Genomic DNA, 17,251 nt, shown 5'->3' with positions numbered 1-17,251 from the left:
GAGGTGTTATCTTTCATCCTTTTATCTGTCCATTTTTGTTTTAAATCAGTTTTTCTCAGAGAAAACATAAATGTGTAAAAGAAAAGCCCAGAATACGCGATTGTTTCAACAAAATGATGCCAACTGCCGTTCAAACCAAAATGTGTCTTCTAGCCTTTGATGCAGTTAAATGGTTAGTTCGTTTTAACATTTTGGTTAATTTGGGAAACTTTTAATCAATTTCTGGGGAAATTAAAAATTTGCTTTGCTTTTTGAAATTATAAATTGTTGAAAACTTTTTTTCTCTCTCTTAAAAGACTGCGTAGCTATGTGCTGCATATATGTATATTTTTAACTACTATAATACTGCTACTTTTCTATATTTTGTCAAACTGTACTTATTTTTTGTGTTTGAGTTTTGATGGCTGTAATAGCTAAATCACTTTTATTATAAAATTATATAGTGATAACATTTAACATAGTATAACATTTATATACTATGATAACATAGTATAACATTTTGTTATGTACTAAAGTCTCAATAGATATTTTCCAAAGGTGGTTTTTACAAAAAGAGAAAGTAAAAGCCAATTGTTTTAAGAATATATCACAATACTTGACTTTTTTATTGACTTTCTGAGAATGACCTGTGGCCTTCGTATGACAGAAAGAATATTTGTTTGAGGATCCAATAACCTTTTATGACCAGATGACAGAGATGTATTGCATTATGGCAACAGAAGGAAAAGTAGGTCATAAAGTCACTCACTTGTGTTCTGTGTTCTGTACAGGGTTACACGGTACAGTGAAGCAGGACCACCCCCTGTGTGTGTGTGTGTATTCTTGCACTGTTACTTGACGCTTAAACTCACTCTCACTCTGTAACTCACTCTGTAACTCACTCTGCTCTGTGGACGCTCAGAGGGGATGATTGACAGTCTTCACTACAGCACTATCAGGGAGATATAGATGAATATTGTATATCAATTATCCAATTTATTGCCATCTTCGTTGAGTAATCCAATTATTTTAGTATTGTTTTGTGAGGCGACACTGCCATTCTCATTAGAACCTGCAACCTTCCAGACACAAGCCTGCCTTCCTAACCACCAGCTCCAGTTCTTTTGGTTCCACCTTCTAATTTATCTGTCAATAAATAGTGTAAACACAAGTGTTTCTGTACCCATCTCTGTATCAGTGCTGGGACAACACCTTATATTCAGGTCATACTGGCATAAGTTTCATTAACCAATAACACCTTGAAATGCCATCAGCTGACATCCGAGAAGATGCGATAAGCCAAGGGTGAAACTAGTTCAATATTTTTTTTCCATTTTCTTTGAATTAACATTATTTTTACGGTTGTGCTACAACTAATTATGACCATCTATTAAAACATCCAGACACAGGTATACCATTTTTTTCTCGAGTACAAACACTGAAGCCACAAGGATATTATATACTGGATATATACTGTATGGGTTGCCATTTCCTGCAATTATCTCCCCGATCTGACTTAAAGATGTGCAAATTGAATAGACCGAACCTCTTCATTGAAAATCTTTCTTTGTTCCACTTGGTAGTGCATTACTGTGCTGCTTCACATGACAACTACAGCTGATGTCTGATTACTTTCTCTTTACCAGTCATTAAGTATCCATGAACTTGAAACGATCAGATTAGCAGTCTCTTCCTTTTGTCAGTGTGGCTTTTGGTGACACATAAAACTTAACTCTAAGCTCCTCCTATTCATTACAATAAATGGGATCAACTGTTTATTACTTTCTTTCACCTTCAGTACAAAAGCACCTTCCCTGCCACTTACGAACAAGTCTCATTTTAAGCCTCCTGGTGTTTGCACACATTGTTTTTGTTGACAATAGGTAAAATCTAGGCTAAATCTGATCTAGAATATTCCTGAGACACCATGTTGCCTTTGTTTCACATACTGTATTGTCCCTGAAAGAGGTGAGTAGTGTCTTTTACAGGCTCCTCCTGGTAGTTGTCTACTCATTGTCATTCCCTGGGCTTAATTTACGGTAATAAATATAAAGTTAACTTTGTTCTGTTGCCATACCATCTATGAAAGAAACCTTTTACGTACATGGTTCAATATGAGTGAGTAGTACTAAGAGTAATTAGCAAAGATCTTTTTAGGAATTACACATAAATTAGTAAAGTATTTTTTCCTGTTATGTCCTGAAAACTGTAAGGCAAAATACACAACTGGAAAAAGGTTTTTAGTTATTCGTCTCTGTTGCCTGCCACAAGGAAACTATTAATTTATCAATCGAAGCATCAATAACGTTTCATGTTTCTCTAGTTTTGCCTTTTTGCAGTTTACTGTAAATATGTCATTAAAAGCATGAAGTCTTCAGAAGAAATGTTATATATATATATATATATATATATATATACCCCTACACAACAGTCCCTAATGTTGAACCACATCATCCTTTTATTAGTCAGTTGTTCAATACAACAAAATTGTAAATATTCTATGATAAAACCACTCTTCAAAATTATTATGATAGTTATTTAAAAACAGCAGGAACTGAAATAGAATTTGAAATGACAGATCAGGGACTAAGTGCCTACATACAGTATTTACATTAACTTTGTGCTTCTTTTCAAACAATCCCCTCTCAAAAAAAAAAAAAGGCTTTCGACAGGTGACCTAATGTTTTTTTAGGGATAGGTTAAATTGGTTTCAAGTTATGCAAGGTATTCTCAGAGAATTGTCTGAGACCCAGAAACAGGCAGCAAGTGATTTTTGGGATGCCAAAAATAAAATAATTATTCTTTATCATGTTGCTAAATAGGGTCTAGTTTGATAATAGAGGAAAAATATATTTTTGCACAAATCCAAGATGAAAAGTTTAAAAAAGAAGAGGTTAGACAGTGTAGAGCTCTCAGAGTCAGTAAGTAACTTGCAGCATGTTTAGCCTCAAATATGAACATTAAGTATATTTGAGGAAATCTCATACAATAGATTTTACTGCATATTTAGCATAAATGTTCTCCATCATTTAAAAGAGTGTGAAAATGTTAAGATAAGTGAACCCGATGTTTCCTTCCATTTGGGAGAATGAGTTGAGTGCAGTGTGCAGTTAGCGATAGCCAGACACCTCAGGCATTGCTCCTTTCCTCTATTGTAAAAGTCTCCATGGGGCCTTTGCTGAGGGCCTTGATGTCATCAAGCAGACGGTTAGGGGTCAAAATATGGGAAGACCCTACAATGGAACAGAATTAATTAATGCCCAAATGCGAATAATAATGTGTGAAAAAAAGCTGGGTAAAATACTGTGTCTGCCCTGTAAAGTTCATTTGACACTTCAGCTGTAATCAATGCTCTCCAGTAACAAAACTCACCAATGATGACCTCGCAGGATTTGACTGCATTAGTGACCTCGTAGGCTGTGCGCATCTCAGAGTAGCTGATTCCTCCTATGACAAAGATGATGAACCGTGAACCAGTCCGGCGTTCGTCCTGAGCACTGGCTTTGTGCTTTTGACGGGCACTGAGGAGAAGATAAAGGAAACTTAATTACAACTGCTTATTAATTAAAATATTAAAACAGTCTTAGGACAAGTCCTAACACAAAACCCCAAAGTGACTGGAGTTCACATACCATCACCAGGGGGCAATACTTCATCACAATCTTACTGCCTTCATTTTCTATTATTCTTATAGCTTTCTAGTTCTTTCCTACTTGGGTTACAGGAGAACTGGAGCCAATCACAGCAGTCATCAGTTGAGGGTGTGGCACACCCTAAGCACATCTACTGTCAATCAAAAAGTCACAAATAGAGAAGAACAACCATGATCAACCACAGTTATTCCTGTACTCAGTGGAGGGTGGAGGGTTTTACAGCCAGAGAACCTGGAGGAAACTCTTTCATCTGTTCCTCTAGGGTTCCCCAGAGTGGATTGTCTGCATATCCATCTTACCCTATCCACCATCTCCATGTCCTCTTTTACAACATTTCTAAATTTCCCTTTCTCCCCTTACCTGGCAGTTCTATCTGTAACATCCTTTGTCTGATTTACTCTCTACCTCTCCTCAACACATATCCAAACCACCATCAGCTCACCTCTCTAACTTAAATCTCCACACGGCTCCACCTTAACTGTCCGTCTGAGCTGCTCTTTTCTAATGCTGTCCATCCTGGTCAAGCGAAGATCTCAACATCTTCATCGCTGTCACTGCCAACTCAGCCTTTTGTCTTTTCAACAGTGCTACTGTCTCTAAACCATACATCATAGCAGGTCTCACTACTGTCTTAGAAATCTTCCCTTTAAGCTTTGCTGTTATTCTTCAGAATACATGTATGTAAAATTAAATGCAGACAAAATTTGGCTTTTCCCACATATTCAGTAAAGAGTCCATCACTAACATCAAACTCAAGACACATTAGGAACAGGGTGGTTACTGACACCCACCTGACAGCCCCAGAACCATTCCAGGCAGCAGGAGACTCAGACTGATGAGGCCAATCTCTGGTGTCCAGTTTGTTTTCCACTACATCCTGGAAAATACAGTAGTAAAACACTTTAGTTCTTCAAGTTCTCACTACACAACTGAGGGAAAAAAAGCTTGGTTACATATTTGATATTGGTGCCAAGCTACTTTACTTTGACCTTTCTTCTGTAACCACGCAACCAAGTCTCCTCTAATTTGAAAATAAAAAACAAAAAAACTAGATACCACACTAAAGCTACATATTGTTACTGTTATTATGTGGAATTTATGAAATTTAAAAAAAGAAAAAAGAAATTCAGAATATTATACTTTATTGAAAGTCTTATCCAGCTTCAGAGTACACCGATTTTGAAGCAGTTTTATGGAATGTGATTCTTGTCAAAAAGGGGTTCAGACACTGAGACCGTAATGAAGTAAAAACAAAACATATGTTTACAGGCCAGATGATTATTTTTCCTCACAAATGTTTGTCAAGGGTGTCAAGAAGTTTGGATTGCTGCATGCTTCATAATTAACTCTGTAATCTAAAACGTAATCTGCATTAAATGCCATCTCATCATTAAAAATATATAATACTTCTTCCTGGTGATCTTCCTTCACACTGACCTCCATCACATCTTTGATGACAGGGGTCCATCTGGACAGGTTGTACCTCTCCTCCTGGGAACGCTCTCGTCTCGTTGGTTTACGAGAGAAGAGACTCTGCTGGATTCAAACATATATAAATATAAGGATGTAGTTAGGATGTAATTTTATGTGGACAACACCCACATCAATGTTTGCACTTACAGATGTTATAATGGGGACACCTAATTCTTTCCAGTTCAGGATAAACTCTCGTTGGTCCTCGATCTTAACATGTTGGATGAGTTTATTCAAGTTCTCGTCTGTTGTTCCTGTTTACAAATAAACAGTTACAGATACATTTTTACATTGTTTACCACTGCTTTTTTAAGACTACATGATATACGGGTCTCAATAAAGTCAAGTCAGAGTTTTTCATCAGCATCTTTAAAACAACCACATTTGAATGAAGTTCTGGGCTAAAAAACATGAAAACTTAATTTACCCTATAATAAGCTATCAACCACATAGAAGAGTAACAGCAGAAGGGGTGACTTGATACAAGTTTTCCTTGTCCAATACATATACTGCAATCTTAGTATTTGCTGATATCTATATCAATCTGAGATCTTGATTTCTCCTTTAGCATGCCGCATCTTTTATATATCAATATATATACAGTATATTTTTACATTTTCAGTTTTGCTTACCATTGAGGCTGAAAATGTAGAGCAGCACGGCTCTGACTTTCTCATGGGTGCTGTATGGATGGAGCAGAACAGGCAACAAGGTCCGCATTGAGTCTTTTACCTTCACACCGTCCACATCTGACCCCACTGCCAGATCCTACATAGACAGGAGCCAATCTAAATATTTACACATTTCAGGTAGCAAATTAAAAATCTCTGCACTGTACATGTATAGGCCAAGGTCATTTCTTTAACACCTCTACCGCAGAGTTACAAAACGTATGCCTGTTCGTTGTAGATCTGAACTAGACCACAAACAAACCTGTTCAGCTTTGCAGAGTTTCTCCACGTTGTTTGAGAAATGTGACATACAGTCCTCGGCCAACTGCAGATGAATGGTTTGCTGAAATTCAAACATAGAATGAATATTAATTTATAATTTCAAACATTCAATAGCTAAATGAATTATAGTAGTCAAACAAGACATGTTAATGTAAATATGCCCCAGCCCCCTGCCCAAATAAATCATAAATGACATGTTGGCTCTGTTTATTTAGTAACCATTCAATATGATGCAGCTATAGTTTGTCAGTTCATACCTCAGTCATCTGTTTACGGAATGAAGGCATCTTCTTCATCATTTGAGCCAAACTGCCTATTGTGATCTGGGAAGGTAAATTTAAAACATAGTTAAATAATTATTGTATTTTTTTCAACAACGTGGATTTTGACAGATGAGGAACTGCACCTTTCCATCTTGCTGCTTCTTGCTTGCAGATATTTCTTTTACCATTTTGGGAATTTGCCTGTGATTCAAGAAAATACAGATGGAAATACAGAGTAAATGTTAAGGTGACGACAGAAGACTCACATATTCCAGCGCTTGAAAAACTTACTCTGAAACCTCAGCGATGTGCTTGTGTCGCAGCTTCACCCAAAGCATGTCATCCTCATTCAGCAGGGCCTGCTTCTCTGAACCGTCTTTTGATTTGTACCTGTCCACAACAATATCTTTACACTTGAGTCTGGTTTATGCAGCTAAATAATGTTGCTCAGTCAGTGTGTGTGGGTTTCATTTGTTTGGTTCCTTTCTTTCGTATTTTCTCTCACTGCCTGTATTTACCAGGTCAAAGAAAGAGGAGAAGAAAAGGGGGAAAGACACAGCAGCAAAAGTCCTGTAGTCATCTTTAAACTGGAGCTCAGTTTTGTCATTTTAGATCACAGTTTTTTTTAACAAACTTAAAAAAAGAAAATGAAACAAAGAGAACCTGGCCCTCTGATTTATGAGACTGTATCATATGTATAAAAGTCAATCAGGAGGACTAGAGAAAAGAGAGCTTAAATTACTTGTAGGTGTCATTCTGGATGTTAATGAGGTCATTGGCCATGGCCTGGTAGGTCAGCTCATGTAGGATGGGGCTGACCGGGTCAAAAGACCTTTCCACGATCAGCAACTGGGCTTGGGTCTTTTCCTGGAAATATAAAGGAAAAAAAACATATGAGATTAGACAATGAAATTTGTCCTCTGTATCTAACTACAACGACCATCTCACACAATAGAAAATGACTGAGCGAAAGTCAGAGGCTTTTTGATTTGTTCAGTGGAAATAACCCACGACTCACTTTGGGGGAAAAAAAAAAAATCAAAACAACTTTAGTGTTGCTTTATTTGCCTTTTAAAACACACTTTTTTTTTTCATATTTTTTTTTCTACCATCCGTACACTATGGACCAAAAACGTATGTACACAAGAAATGCTCTATTAACTTATTAAATTTATTTTTGGAGCCCTCATACAAAGAACCAAAAACTCTCCAGATGTCTTAAAAACAGGGATTTTTTTAGTCCTGGTTGAATTATGTGCCAAGTGACTAAATCAACCTGCATCATTGTTGTCCTGTAACAATAAACATTTTGTGCGACCAAAGCTCCAACCAAACCAATTTTTTTTTTTTAATATGCAATACGTCTGGGATCATATTTGTCCTGTATTGTTTGTTTTTCGATAGTTCACAATAACAGAACGAGATTGTCACCAGAGGTATGAAAGTGACTTGAGTCACCAGTTCATCCAACTCTAACCAATTGTGCTTCGGCCTGTTCAGGGTCGCCTGCAGCCCAAGTGTCAGTTGACCATTTGTTCTCTTTCCGTGACAAGCAGGATACAGACTGAGCCTTTACCCAGGAGCAGCAACTTTTATCATACCAGGTTTCACAAACAACACTTTGATCGGCTCAAGGCAAAGGAGGCAACGGTTTCTCGTAGATAATACCTTTTGTTAAACTGTCGAAGGGGAAAATCATCCATGGCCTGTTGTGAACCCTGCTTCATGTTAAACAATAAAAGTTAAGTTCATAGTAGGGATCTCACCTTCTTTTTTCCACTGTCATCCAGCTCATAATGTCTGGTCAGTTTTTTGTCCACAAGCTCTGCGAGAGTCTTGGCGTTCTCCATGTTGCTGTCTCTGGATGTGATATGAATATTTTCAATAATACAATAATACAGGGGTTTAACAAAACAATGCATTTTTCTCAAATCGTGAACTTCTTTTTCACTATAGACTAATAATGAAAAATGGGCTACAACTATAACTATACTTTCAAATTAGTGCTGTCAAAATAAACATGTTAATCATCTGATCAACTTAATCCGAATATCTTTTACCAGTTTAAGGCACGTGCAGAATGTCGCCCTCTGTATATCCACTTATTTAACCGTACTTTATTTTATCACTGCTCTAATACAGAGTGTTTGTTGGGGGGCAACTTCAGGTCATCTGGGTCTAAAAAGTGCAGGGGAGTAAATAAATCTAAGTCTGACAAGACACCAAACACATAAACAAACAAAGTGAGATATGTAAGAAATTCTGAAGTGATTGGGAACAATCAATGTGTCTACATCAATCACCTGCTTTTTAAAATAACTACCTTCATCATTTTTCACTTTTTATTCTAAATTATCTGATTTGTTCTGTAGTTTTGGTAACAGTCTTTCTCCTAAGAAAACCTGTGTGTTTGTTTACTGAGGTGTGTTGTAAAATGAGAAGTTAGATTTCCTCTGGCTTACTTCTTGTATCTAATTCCGGGATTTTCATCTAACGTGGCACAGAGCGTGACAAGCTGATCGGCCAGCGTCTCCAGGGTCTTTTTTTTGTCCTGACTGTGGGGGCTATAGATGCTGTGGAATGCTCCTGGATTATCACATGTGAACACCTGAAGAAAGACAGAAAACAGAATTCCATGTTATTCAGTTCTCACCTTACATTTTATATAAATTACCTACATTTCAATTATTTCAGAAAATTCGCCATCAGTGAAAACCCCAGAATCATTTAATGATTAATGTTAAAGCATGTAAAGAACTATTTTCATTTTTAAATTACTATTTTTCAAGTACAGTTCTGAAATAGATCATGTCGAGATCTGGGTATGGGCCACAGTCCACCTTTTGAGAACCCAGCACTAAAGGAACTATGCTATTCCTAAGTAAATAAAAAAGTAAGTAATAAATGAAACCCCTGACAACACTCACTTGTGCTTCTTGTGGAATAAAGGACATGTTGATTTCCTTACAGACTCGTATGTACTTAGCACAGTACATTTTCATGTTGTTGAAGAGTTCATCAGGGCAGTCTGAAAAGAAACAGAGCAAGTTGTGCATAAACTGCCAAGAAACTTCTTAATCTTTAACACAGTCTAATTTGAAATAAGTAAATCTGTTACTTACAGTCTGTGAAATAAACATATGCAGCTTTGTATTTGGGTTTGGGCTTAAAGTCAGCAATAAAGGCCTCCACACACTGCAGAGATTTCAGGAGATTGTCAGAAAAGTGTATTATTATCATCAATATCATTATTATGTTTATTTAAATGTCATATCATTCTTAAATCAGTATACAAAAAGAATATTGTTTGTGAATGTAATTGTTTTACCTGAGAAGTGCACTCAAGCAATATATTTTTTGTTATTTACAACAGCCAGTTATATATAAAACAAATGCAACATTTCAATCCCAGGGATCAATGCTTTGCTATTAAAACTAATTCAGCTCTTCATCTTGCATTGAGACATACAATAGTCATTTTGTAATTACAAATCAAGAAAAAAAAAACACAATTATACTTCTTGGATGTTTACATTATAATAGGTGACAATGAGTGTTATAAGGTCAAACCTTATGTGTGGGGGACATGAAGTAAATGGCTTTCATTTCTGGAACAGGCTGTCTGATTTTGTACAAGTCTTCTACAACTAGACAATTAAAAAGAAGCAAATGACAACACAACAGTTAGGTGCATCCTCATGTAAAATTCAGTACATTTAGCACTGATCAGTATCATGTGTAAAACAGTTCTTCAAACATGACGTACTTGTGATTTTCTCTGCCATCAAATCTGACATTTTGCAGCATGATGACAAGAGTTTGGTGGTGAAAGGATCGAGAATTAATATCTGTAAGGATGAAAATTTAACCAGTCAAACACAAAGATATCCTATGGAAATCTTGGTTAAAGGACTTGGGATGTTATTTTGTTTCTATGTTAGCAAATTATCACATTTTTAAACTTTCAGAGCCATACATTTTTCCCTGTTTGCTAGAAAATCATAAAACACCTCCTACCTTGCATAGTTCAGATTTTTTGCCATCTGCAAAAACTATTTCTTTTATCTCTGAAAAAGACAAAGAATACACCTTAGGGTTGCAGGACACAGAGCACATAAGACATACCCAAGAGGATCACATTGTTTACGTAATTATGACATTAAAGTATTGATTGTGTTTTAAGGATGTGCCCACAAACCATTTTCCATTCTTGAACACTCAAACACAAACATAGTTCTCCCAACCAACAAAATTATGCCATATTTTCTTTTTGTCCTCATAGACGTTACAAATATCTATCGGCTAAACACAGACTAGCTCGAGTGACGCTGCCATCAACACTTTTGTTTCCAAACGAGCAAACCTGTAGCATTTATTTGAGAAATGAGGACTAAAAATGTGACTCAGCTGACACGAGTTGCAAGAGTGAGTATTTAAGTGATTGTGTCGTAAAAGCTTTACAGTACATAAAGTCATAGTTGGTTTTACATCCAGCCAGTCTATGTTGTCATTGTAAACACGCAACCGGAACAAGCAGCAAAATGCGAGGCAGGGCTTTGGCCGGCTTAAAACTTGACAACTACAAAATTGAATAACGAAATGTTCACAGAAAACACCAGCCCGTGTTTTACATAATTAGTAGTCTTTCGTTTTTCCTGTTGGTTCGATTTGACAACTTCCGCAGTCAGAAAAGCAACTTCAGACTGACAGTAGAAAAGTTCATTGTCACAGGTAAGCAAATGCCTAACAACAGCTCAGTGAAACTTTTCCGTTGTACAATGTGTATAATAAAAGCTTTGTATTGGTTTGCGTTAGTACATAAAAGTATTTTAAAGTAATATACTTACTTTTCCAAACTATCCTTTTCAGTCCGTATTCTGAACCCGCCATCTTTTTCCCCCTTCGTTCGCACCTCTTCCGGTCCCAAGTCAATGACGTCTACAGTGCCAACGTCTTCTTCTGTGTCATTACTGGCATGTTTATACACTGACAGAGTTCGTGCTGCCACCAACGTTTACAAAACGCCGCATTTTAGCTTTAGTTTTTTAGCTTTGTCTCTGGAGAGACAAGTATAAAACATTTTCCCAGCGACTTCTTATTATATTAGCAACTCACTCCCTTTATATTCTGTAAATGGACTTCACATGCTTCATGCTTTTCAACAGAACAGTAATTTCATGACGAAACCTAATTATGCAACGTCAACAACACGTCTCCTAGATTAAAGCAGATGATAGATCCCCATCTTTTTTCCTCGTCTACTGACTACATGACCTATAATAATGTTACTCTCAAAAGTTTTAACTTGTAATCCTTTTTGGCACTGAATAGCAAAAGGCATTTATTTGATAAAGTCATAAATTGTGGAACCACATATAGTGAGAAGTAGGCATCTTTATTTGGGCTAAAGTATTGACAACTATAAGACATCAAAGGAGTCATTGTGAGGACCATACTGAATATTGACAGTTTTTTGTTTGTTTGTTATTATAATTTTTGGATTTTTTAAAATTAAGTGTTAAAAGTTAACTTTTAAACTACACACTTTAAGTACATTGTTTTGCAGAAAATGATTTCTGATGTAAGATTTAAAAAGAAAAAAAAATAGAGGATTATAGGATTCAGTTTCTATAGTGTTGTAACGTATTGAATTCTCTAACACAAAAGTGTGAGACTCACTGTTTCGAGGCCTCTAGCTATGGGAATTCCTGTCTAGTGTTTATGTCGCATTTTTCTTTCCTGGAGTTCATCCTTGAATATAGGATATCATGACTCCCTCACTCCCTCTCAAATTTCTCTGCCTGTAATTGGACATTTCCATCTTGTGGGAGGTTCGAGTTGCATATATTTCAACTGACACAGACCAGGACAGGTAAAAGGGGTTCAAAGAGAAGCATTTATCAAGGAGAACAAACAGAAGCTACTAACTGGAAAAAACATACACTGAGAAGAATCTTTATTGACACAGGTTAAGGATGGGAACAGTGAAGTGGATGACGATTTTTGTCCTGCTGGGCTCATGCCTTCAGGTACAGTGATAAAATGAACTTGTCATTACCTAAACTATCTTCAAATTTTGTATGAACTACACCAAACTATAACCATTGACTCTTATTTATGTTTACAGGATTCTGCCTCACAAGGTACTCTTGACTCTTTTTTAAAACAATATTTAACTGTATATTTAACTATTCTTCACTGATTTAAAGCACTCAAATCCTTAATCAATATTTTAAGTTTTTTTATTTATTTTTTGTGTCAAATTGATAAACGTGTACTGACATGTTTCAATTTTTTTACTTTGCTCCAGATCTGGTTGCATCCGTGTTCACAGCAACATCCAAGAGTGTAACTGTTGCATGGGAGAACCAAATTGCCGCCACCACCTCCTGCAGGGTTTCTGCCGCCCTCCTAAGTGACCCCGACACCATTGTCGCTTTTTCTGTGTTTGATCCACAAGTGATCATGGGCACTGTGAATATGTTGACTCCCAACACCAATTATTATCTCTCTATTGACGTTCTTGATGTCGCTGAAACTGTTCTGGGTACCGAAACAATTGGTGTAATAACAGGTGTGATGAATTTCTGTTTCTAAAATGTTAAAGCACAATCTATTGATGGATAGTTAATATGTTGGCATGTTCTATATTCTCTGCTTCTGTGCATATGTTCAATATTTTTAAATGATCATTTAAGCCCCCGAGGTGATGGCTCCCATCAGTAGTGTGGTGTCAAAGGACAGCACAACCTTTGAGGTGGAGTTCACCCTAGTAACCGGCGCCACACATTACATCGTAAGGATCCAGAACTCTGAAGGCTTCTTTAGAGAAGATGAAGTTCCTTCCTCCCCGGCTGAGATCCCGTCTCTCACACCTTACACTGAATACTCACTCAGTATCATGGCGGTGAATAGAGGAGGCCGTGCACAGCCATCTCTTTCGGTGACTGCAAAGACAGGTACTGTTATTTCTTTATAAAATTTTGGTGAGCAGAACATTAGAGTTTTGTACCTCTTTTAGTTTGACATTCAAGAAGAAAAACTAGAAGCTATTAACTTTACACATAATTCATTTGACACGTGACACTTTTGTCACAACTCCCCATGCCTTCAAGACGACAACTGATCTTCCTCAATTGTCCTCTAATAGACACACACAAAAACAGTAGTTAAAGTGAATGCACACAACATCTCTGGGCATTTTCAGTGTTTGTGCAAATCCATTTTTGTTCTCAACCAAGAAATTCATCAACAACCCTCTGGGTCTCTCCTGTATCGATGATAAACAGACAAAGAGCTGACCTCATCCTGCTTGCAATGATATTACTTTTTACACCCTACTTCCTCCTGGAGGGGAAAAATATATATGATCTCTCAAGCAAAAATAATCATGTATAGAGAAGGCTTTGTCTCCATCTTGATAGTTGATCAGTACATTTCATTGTACTTTAGCAACAAAGGTCACTTAATATCACACAGATATCTTGTTTTCTCAAGTGTCTGCACTCAGCCAGCAAAGTAAAGATGACTTGATCAGACACTAAATACTTAATTAAAATACAAAATTATTCCTGCTCTACTGTGCGCACAGCATAAAATAAATACAAAGACACATGCTTTTTCAGAGGATTTGACAAAATCGATGATATGATGGGTGGCCAACTTGGTTCTGAACTTGTGGTTCTCCTACAACACCAGAGGTGTAAAGTATGACACTATAAAATATCATTTGACAAATGGAACCCAGCTTTTGCAGTGACGTCTGCAATATACTGTCTATTATATTATGAATATTTGTATTTTATGGCTTATTTTTCAGTACAGCTCACAAAGGCAAACTTCTTCTCCACAGTTCTGGCTCCTCCTGTGCTCACCACATCCTCTGCCAGCACTGACACTATTGATGTTTCTTGGGGTGCCATTGATCAAGCCGCCAAGTACATTGTATCAATACACCTGGATTCATTAGAAGACACCACAGAGCAGGAAACCACTGGTACCTCAGTGACCATTTCTGGCCTGGAGGCTGGACAACTCTATGTCATCAACTGCTGGGCCTTGGATGCTGAAGATGTCACAGGGGAGACCAGTTCAGAGGTCACCCAAGTAACAAGTAAGGACACTCAACTGTGTGTTTGTGTAAAGCTTAAAATGTAAATCTGTAATGATCGAGGGATTGAGTATGTCATAGAATGACCCTCAGTTACAGTATGTAAAACTCACCCTCTGCTCTGTCCAACATCCCTGTGGACTTTTCCCTCACCCCACCATCGTCAAACATTGAATGATTTGGGTTGGATTTTACTCCAGACAAGATAATGGAAATCAGAGCCACATACTGAACTATAACATAACATTACATAACTTTTCTTATTTCTCAAATTCTCTCTGCTTTTCACTCTGTGTGTATAGTTCAGAATTTATATACAGATTATAATATCAGGTCGATTCCAAGTAACCAAAATGCTGCAGCTGTCATGAGAAAGTGGCAGATTATGAGAGACGCAACCTCTTTTGTTCTGGTATGTCTATTTTGACTACGTCTAAATCGCCTTTTTATTTTTCCTCGAAGATCAAGCGATTACAGTGACTAATCAAATGACAAAAACATACGGCATATATAGAACTACAGCCCCATCTAGTGGTAGTTTTGAAACAAACAAGACAAGAACAGTTTGACCCCTAGTCTTTGCCCGGATTACGACATATTTATGGTTGTGTATATGGCTATATTATGGCTTATATATGCTCTATGTATTTATATATAAACTGTCAGTATTTAATACCTAAGATCCAGCTTCTCTTAATGTAATACTACTGTGAAACTTGGAATGCTTGGAATAAAGGTTTTGAAGGACATAAAGATACTGCACGTTCACAAATGTCAATAGCGCAATACCGAAAATGTACTTTGATGAAGTCTGGGTACAATAATAATGTAAGAAATTATAAAATATATATAATTTTTTTTCGACTTTCGACAAATCATGATTTCTTTGACTCAATCAAGTTCCGAGACTAAATTAAACATGGTTTTACTTGTGTAGCTCTGATGTTCTGTTTATCGTGTCATTGTCTTCTGTCTCTGTAACAGTTCCTCCGACACCAACTGTCAGTGTCTCTTCGACCGTGAATGGTGACGGTGTGACAGAGCTTACTGTGTCCTGGACATTTGATCCAGAGGTCTGGGGAGAAATTACGGGAAATGTGAACAATGTCGATCTCAGCTGTACTTCCACGACTGGTTCCTGCGTGCTGTCTCCAGTGGGCTGTGGAGAACAACACTCAATTCAGGTCATAGTCTCAAATGCCGCTGGGTCCGGTGCCCCAACTGACTCTGAAGTCTTCACTTCTTGTGAGTATAAAAAGATTGTTTATAGCAGTGATTGTGCAGTAATAATTTGTTAAAATGTTTTATGTTTTTTAGTGCATGTCATTTACTGTACAGTGGCTTTGTGCAAGTAACACCTCAAATGAGGGGTACTGTCTATCATTGTTTTGTTACCGATTTTCTAAATACCTTTTTTAACACTTACCTAAATTCACAACTTTTAAATCAGTGAAGGACGATTATTTCATTATTTTACGTTAGGCTTAAAGTCATGATGGGTAATCATTTCAATCTATGGAATGTGGGTAAAATAATTGGTCATTAGGAATAATTAAAAACAATCATTAATGCATTTAATTATTTAATAGTAGTAGTAGTAATAATAATAATAATTATTATTATAATAACATGATTTATAACCACTGATCATTATGGACACTATGGGTGATTGTGACCAAAAACTCTGATGCTCTCTAATGCCAGTCCCCTGCCAGCCTGGATCTTTGGAACATAGTGAAATAAGTGATGGAAACTGCCAGATGACATGGGAGGCAGTGGATTATGCTGCTGGATACATCGCCAACGTCCTCAGATCAGACAGCACTCTACAGGAATGTGACACTGCTAGCCCCATCTGCAGCTTTACATGCGAGTGTGGCTACATGTACTTGATGTCAGTCTATGCATATAATGATGCGGGCGAGAGTACACCAGTAAAGAAGAACTTTACCACCTGTAAGTTTCAGCAAAGGTGACAGGTTGTGAAAATTATGAGACCATTTAAGGAGATGTTGTTCTCTGCTCTTCAACGTTGCCGTTTGACCTGCATTTTTGTTTATGTATTTGTTTCTCCTGTGATCTGCAGTGTCCTGCTGTCCAAACGATGTAGAAATCTCCACGATAAGCACAGAGACTCTGCAGGCCACTTGGACATCTACGCGAGGGGCCGTGCTGTACCAGACCAAGGCTACACTCGATTCAGATGTTATTGTATGTAATGACACAGCGCCAGAGTGCGCCCTCTCTGACCTCCTCTGTGACACGACCTACAGCGTGGTGGTGACACCCTGCAACGACATCAGCGGATGTAACACTGAATGTCAAAGTCATTCTGTGACAACAGGTAGTCAAAGTTCCCTCCCATAATTCTAATACACAAACAAAGGTTTGTGTATTGGTTTGCATTACAGTCGTCCATCGCTGTGTCGTGGTTTCGCTGTTGGCCCTCAGTTCATCGCTGGTTTTTGCGGTAGCCTATATTAAGTTCTAATAATTTCCATTAATTTTCGTGATGAAATAAGCATTTTCTAGCCTAAGAAAAAAGAAAACAATACAATAAAAGTAAAAAAAAAATTAAAATACATTTTGTAACACATACATACAGGGTGTTGCAGGGAATATCCTAAACGGTAAACGAGATTTGTGAAGGTTTGGTTAATTTTCTCTCTCCATATTTCACGCCCTATGATGCCTCCTTTACTTAGCGTTTTTTTGCCTATCGCAGGCGGTCTTGGAACATAACCCCGCGATACACCCACTATACTTCTTTTTTTTTGGCTTATCCTTAGTTATAATCTACCTACCTACTGATGTAGGGAA

General features: G+C 37.2%; 2 protein-coding genes and 1 long non-coding RNA gene across 7 annotated transcripts in view; 2 read left to right on the top strand and 1 right to left on the bottom strand.

The window, feature by feature from the left end:
* Window positions 1-88: 88 nt before the first annotated feature.
* On the top strand, window positions 89-2,639 carry LOC112486756 (uncharacterized). The gene is made up of 2 exons (XR_003049219.1): window positions 89-172; window positions 771-2,639. It is a non-coding gene; the product is annotated as an uncharacterized LOC112486756 (long non-coding RNA).
* Window positions 2,418-11,439, bottom strand: stxbp3 (syntaxin binding protein 3). Of its 2 annotated transcripts, none has more exons than XM_017031276.2 (19): window positions 11,169-11,439; window positions 10,339-10,388; window positions 10,088-10,169; window positions 9,892-9,968; window positions 9,444-9,516; window positions 9,249-9,349; window positions 8,784-8,929; window positions 8,088-8,181; window positions 7,064-7,188; window positions 6,613-6,711; window positions 6,465-6,522; window positions 6,316-6,381; window positions 6,039-6,119; window positions 5,738-5,873; window positions 5,253-5,359; window positions 5,070-5,165; window positions 4,424-4,509; window positions 3,352-3,500; window positions 2,418-3,212 (listed from the first exon to the last, which is right to left on the bottom strand). In XM_017031276.2, the coding sequence occupies exons 1-19, from the start codon at window positions 11,209-11,211 to the stop codon at window positions 3,109-3,111; spliced, it is 1,773 nt and encodes a 590-aa protein (XP_016886765.1). In that variant the 5' UTR covers window positions 11,212-11,439; the 3' UTR covers window positions 2,418-3,108. The 2 variants fall into 2 exon arrangements, with proteins under 2 accessions (XP_016886765.1, XP_008332837.1); XM_008334615.3 differs by having other exon boundaries at window positions 5,070-5,168; window positions 11,169-11,437.
* The window catches only part of LOC103396508 (fibronectin type III domain-containing protein 7-like), a 9,729-nt gene continuing 2,885 nt past the window's right edge, over window positions 10,408-17,251 (top strand). For 2 of the 4 annotated variants that reach the window (XM_008334628.3, XM_025054073.1), the window contains exons 1-9: window positions 10,408-11,052; window positions 12,290-12,350; window positions 12,449-12,464; window positions 12,632-12,895; window positions 13,020-13,280; window positions 14,174-14,434; window positions 15,416-15,676; window positions 16,136-16,387; window positions 16,518-16,775. In XM_008334628.3, the coding sequence (XP_008332850.1) occupies window positions 12,297-12,350; window positions 12,449-12,464; window positions 12,632-12,895; window positions 13,020-13,280; window positions 14,174-14,434; window positions 15,416-15,676; window positions 16,136-16,387; window positions 16,518-16,775 (1,627 nt within the window). In that variant the 5' untranslated portion in view covers window positions 10,408-11,052; window positions 12,290-12,296. Of the gene's footprint in view, window positions 11,053-11,888; window positions 12,194-12,289; window positions 12,351-12,448; window positions 12,465-12,631; window positions 12,896-13,019; window positions 13,281-14,173; window positions 14,435-15,415; window positions 15,677-16,135; window positions 16,388-16,517; window positions 16,776-17,251 lie in introns of those variants that run through there. The other 2 variants (XM_008334642.3, XM_008334635.3) reach the window with 2 other exon arrangements.

Source organism: Cynoglossus semilaevis, chromosome 2 (genome assembly GCF_000523025.1).
Source record: "Cynoglossus semilaevis isolate Cse_v1.0 chromosome 2, Cse_v1.0, whole genome shotgun sequence".
NCBI classification, from domain to species: Eukaryota; Metazoa; Chordata; class Actinopteri; order Pleuronectiformes; family Cynoglossidae; genus Cynoglossus; species Cynoglossus semilaevis.
The sequence above is the reverse complement of the archived record's forward strand: the minus strand, read 5'-3'. Positions and strand labels throughout refer to the sequence as shown.

Bases quoted from the DNA above. Each gene is read 5' to 3' on its own strand.
- stxbp3 (XM_008334615.3), bottom strand. From the start codon at position 11,211: ATGGCGGGTTCAGAATACGGACTGAAAAGGATAGTTTGGAAAA. The intron at 6,382-6,464 runs GTGCAGTTCCTC...TTACCTTCCCAG, and splicing joins AGAAGCAGCAAGATGGAAAG to ATCACAATAGGCAGTTTGGC. The intron at 5,874-6,038 runs GTTTGTTTGTGG...CTGTCTATGTAG, and splicing joins AACTCTGCAAAGCTGAACAG to GATCTGGCAGTGGGGTCAGA.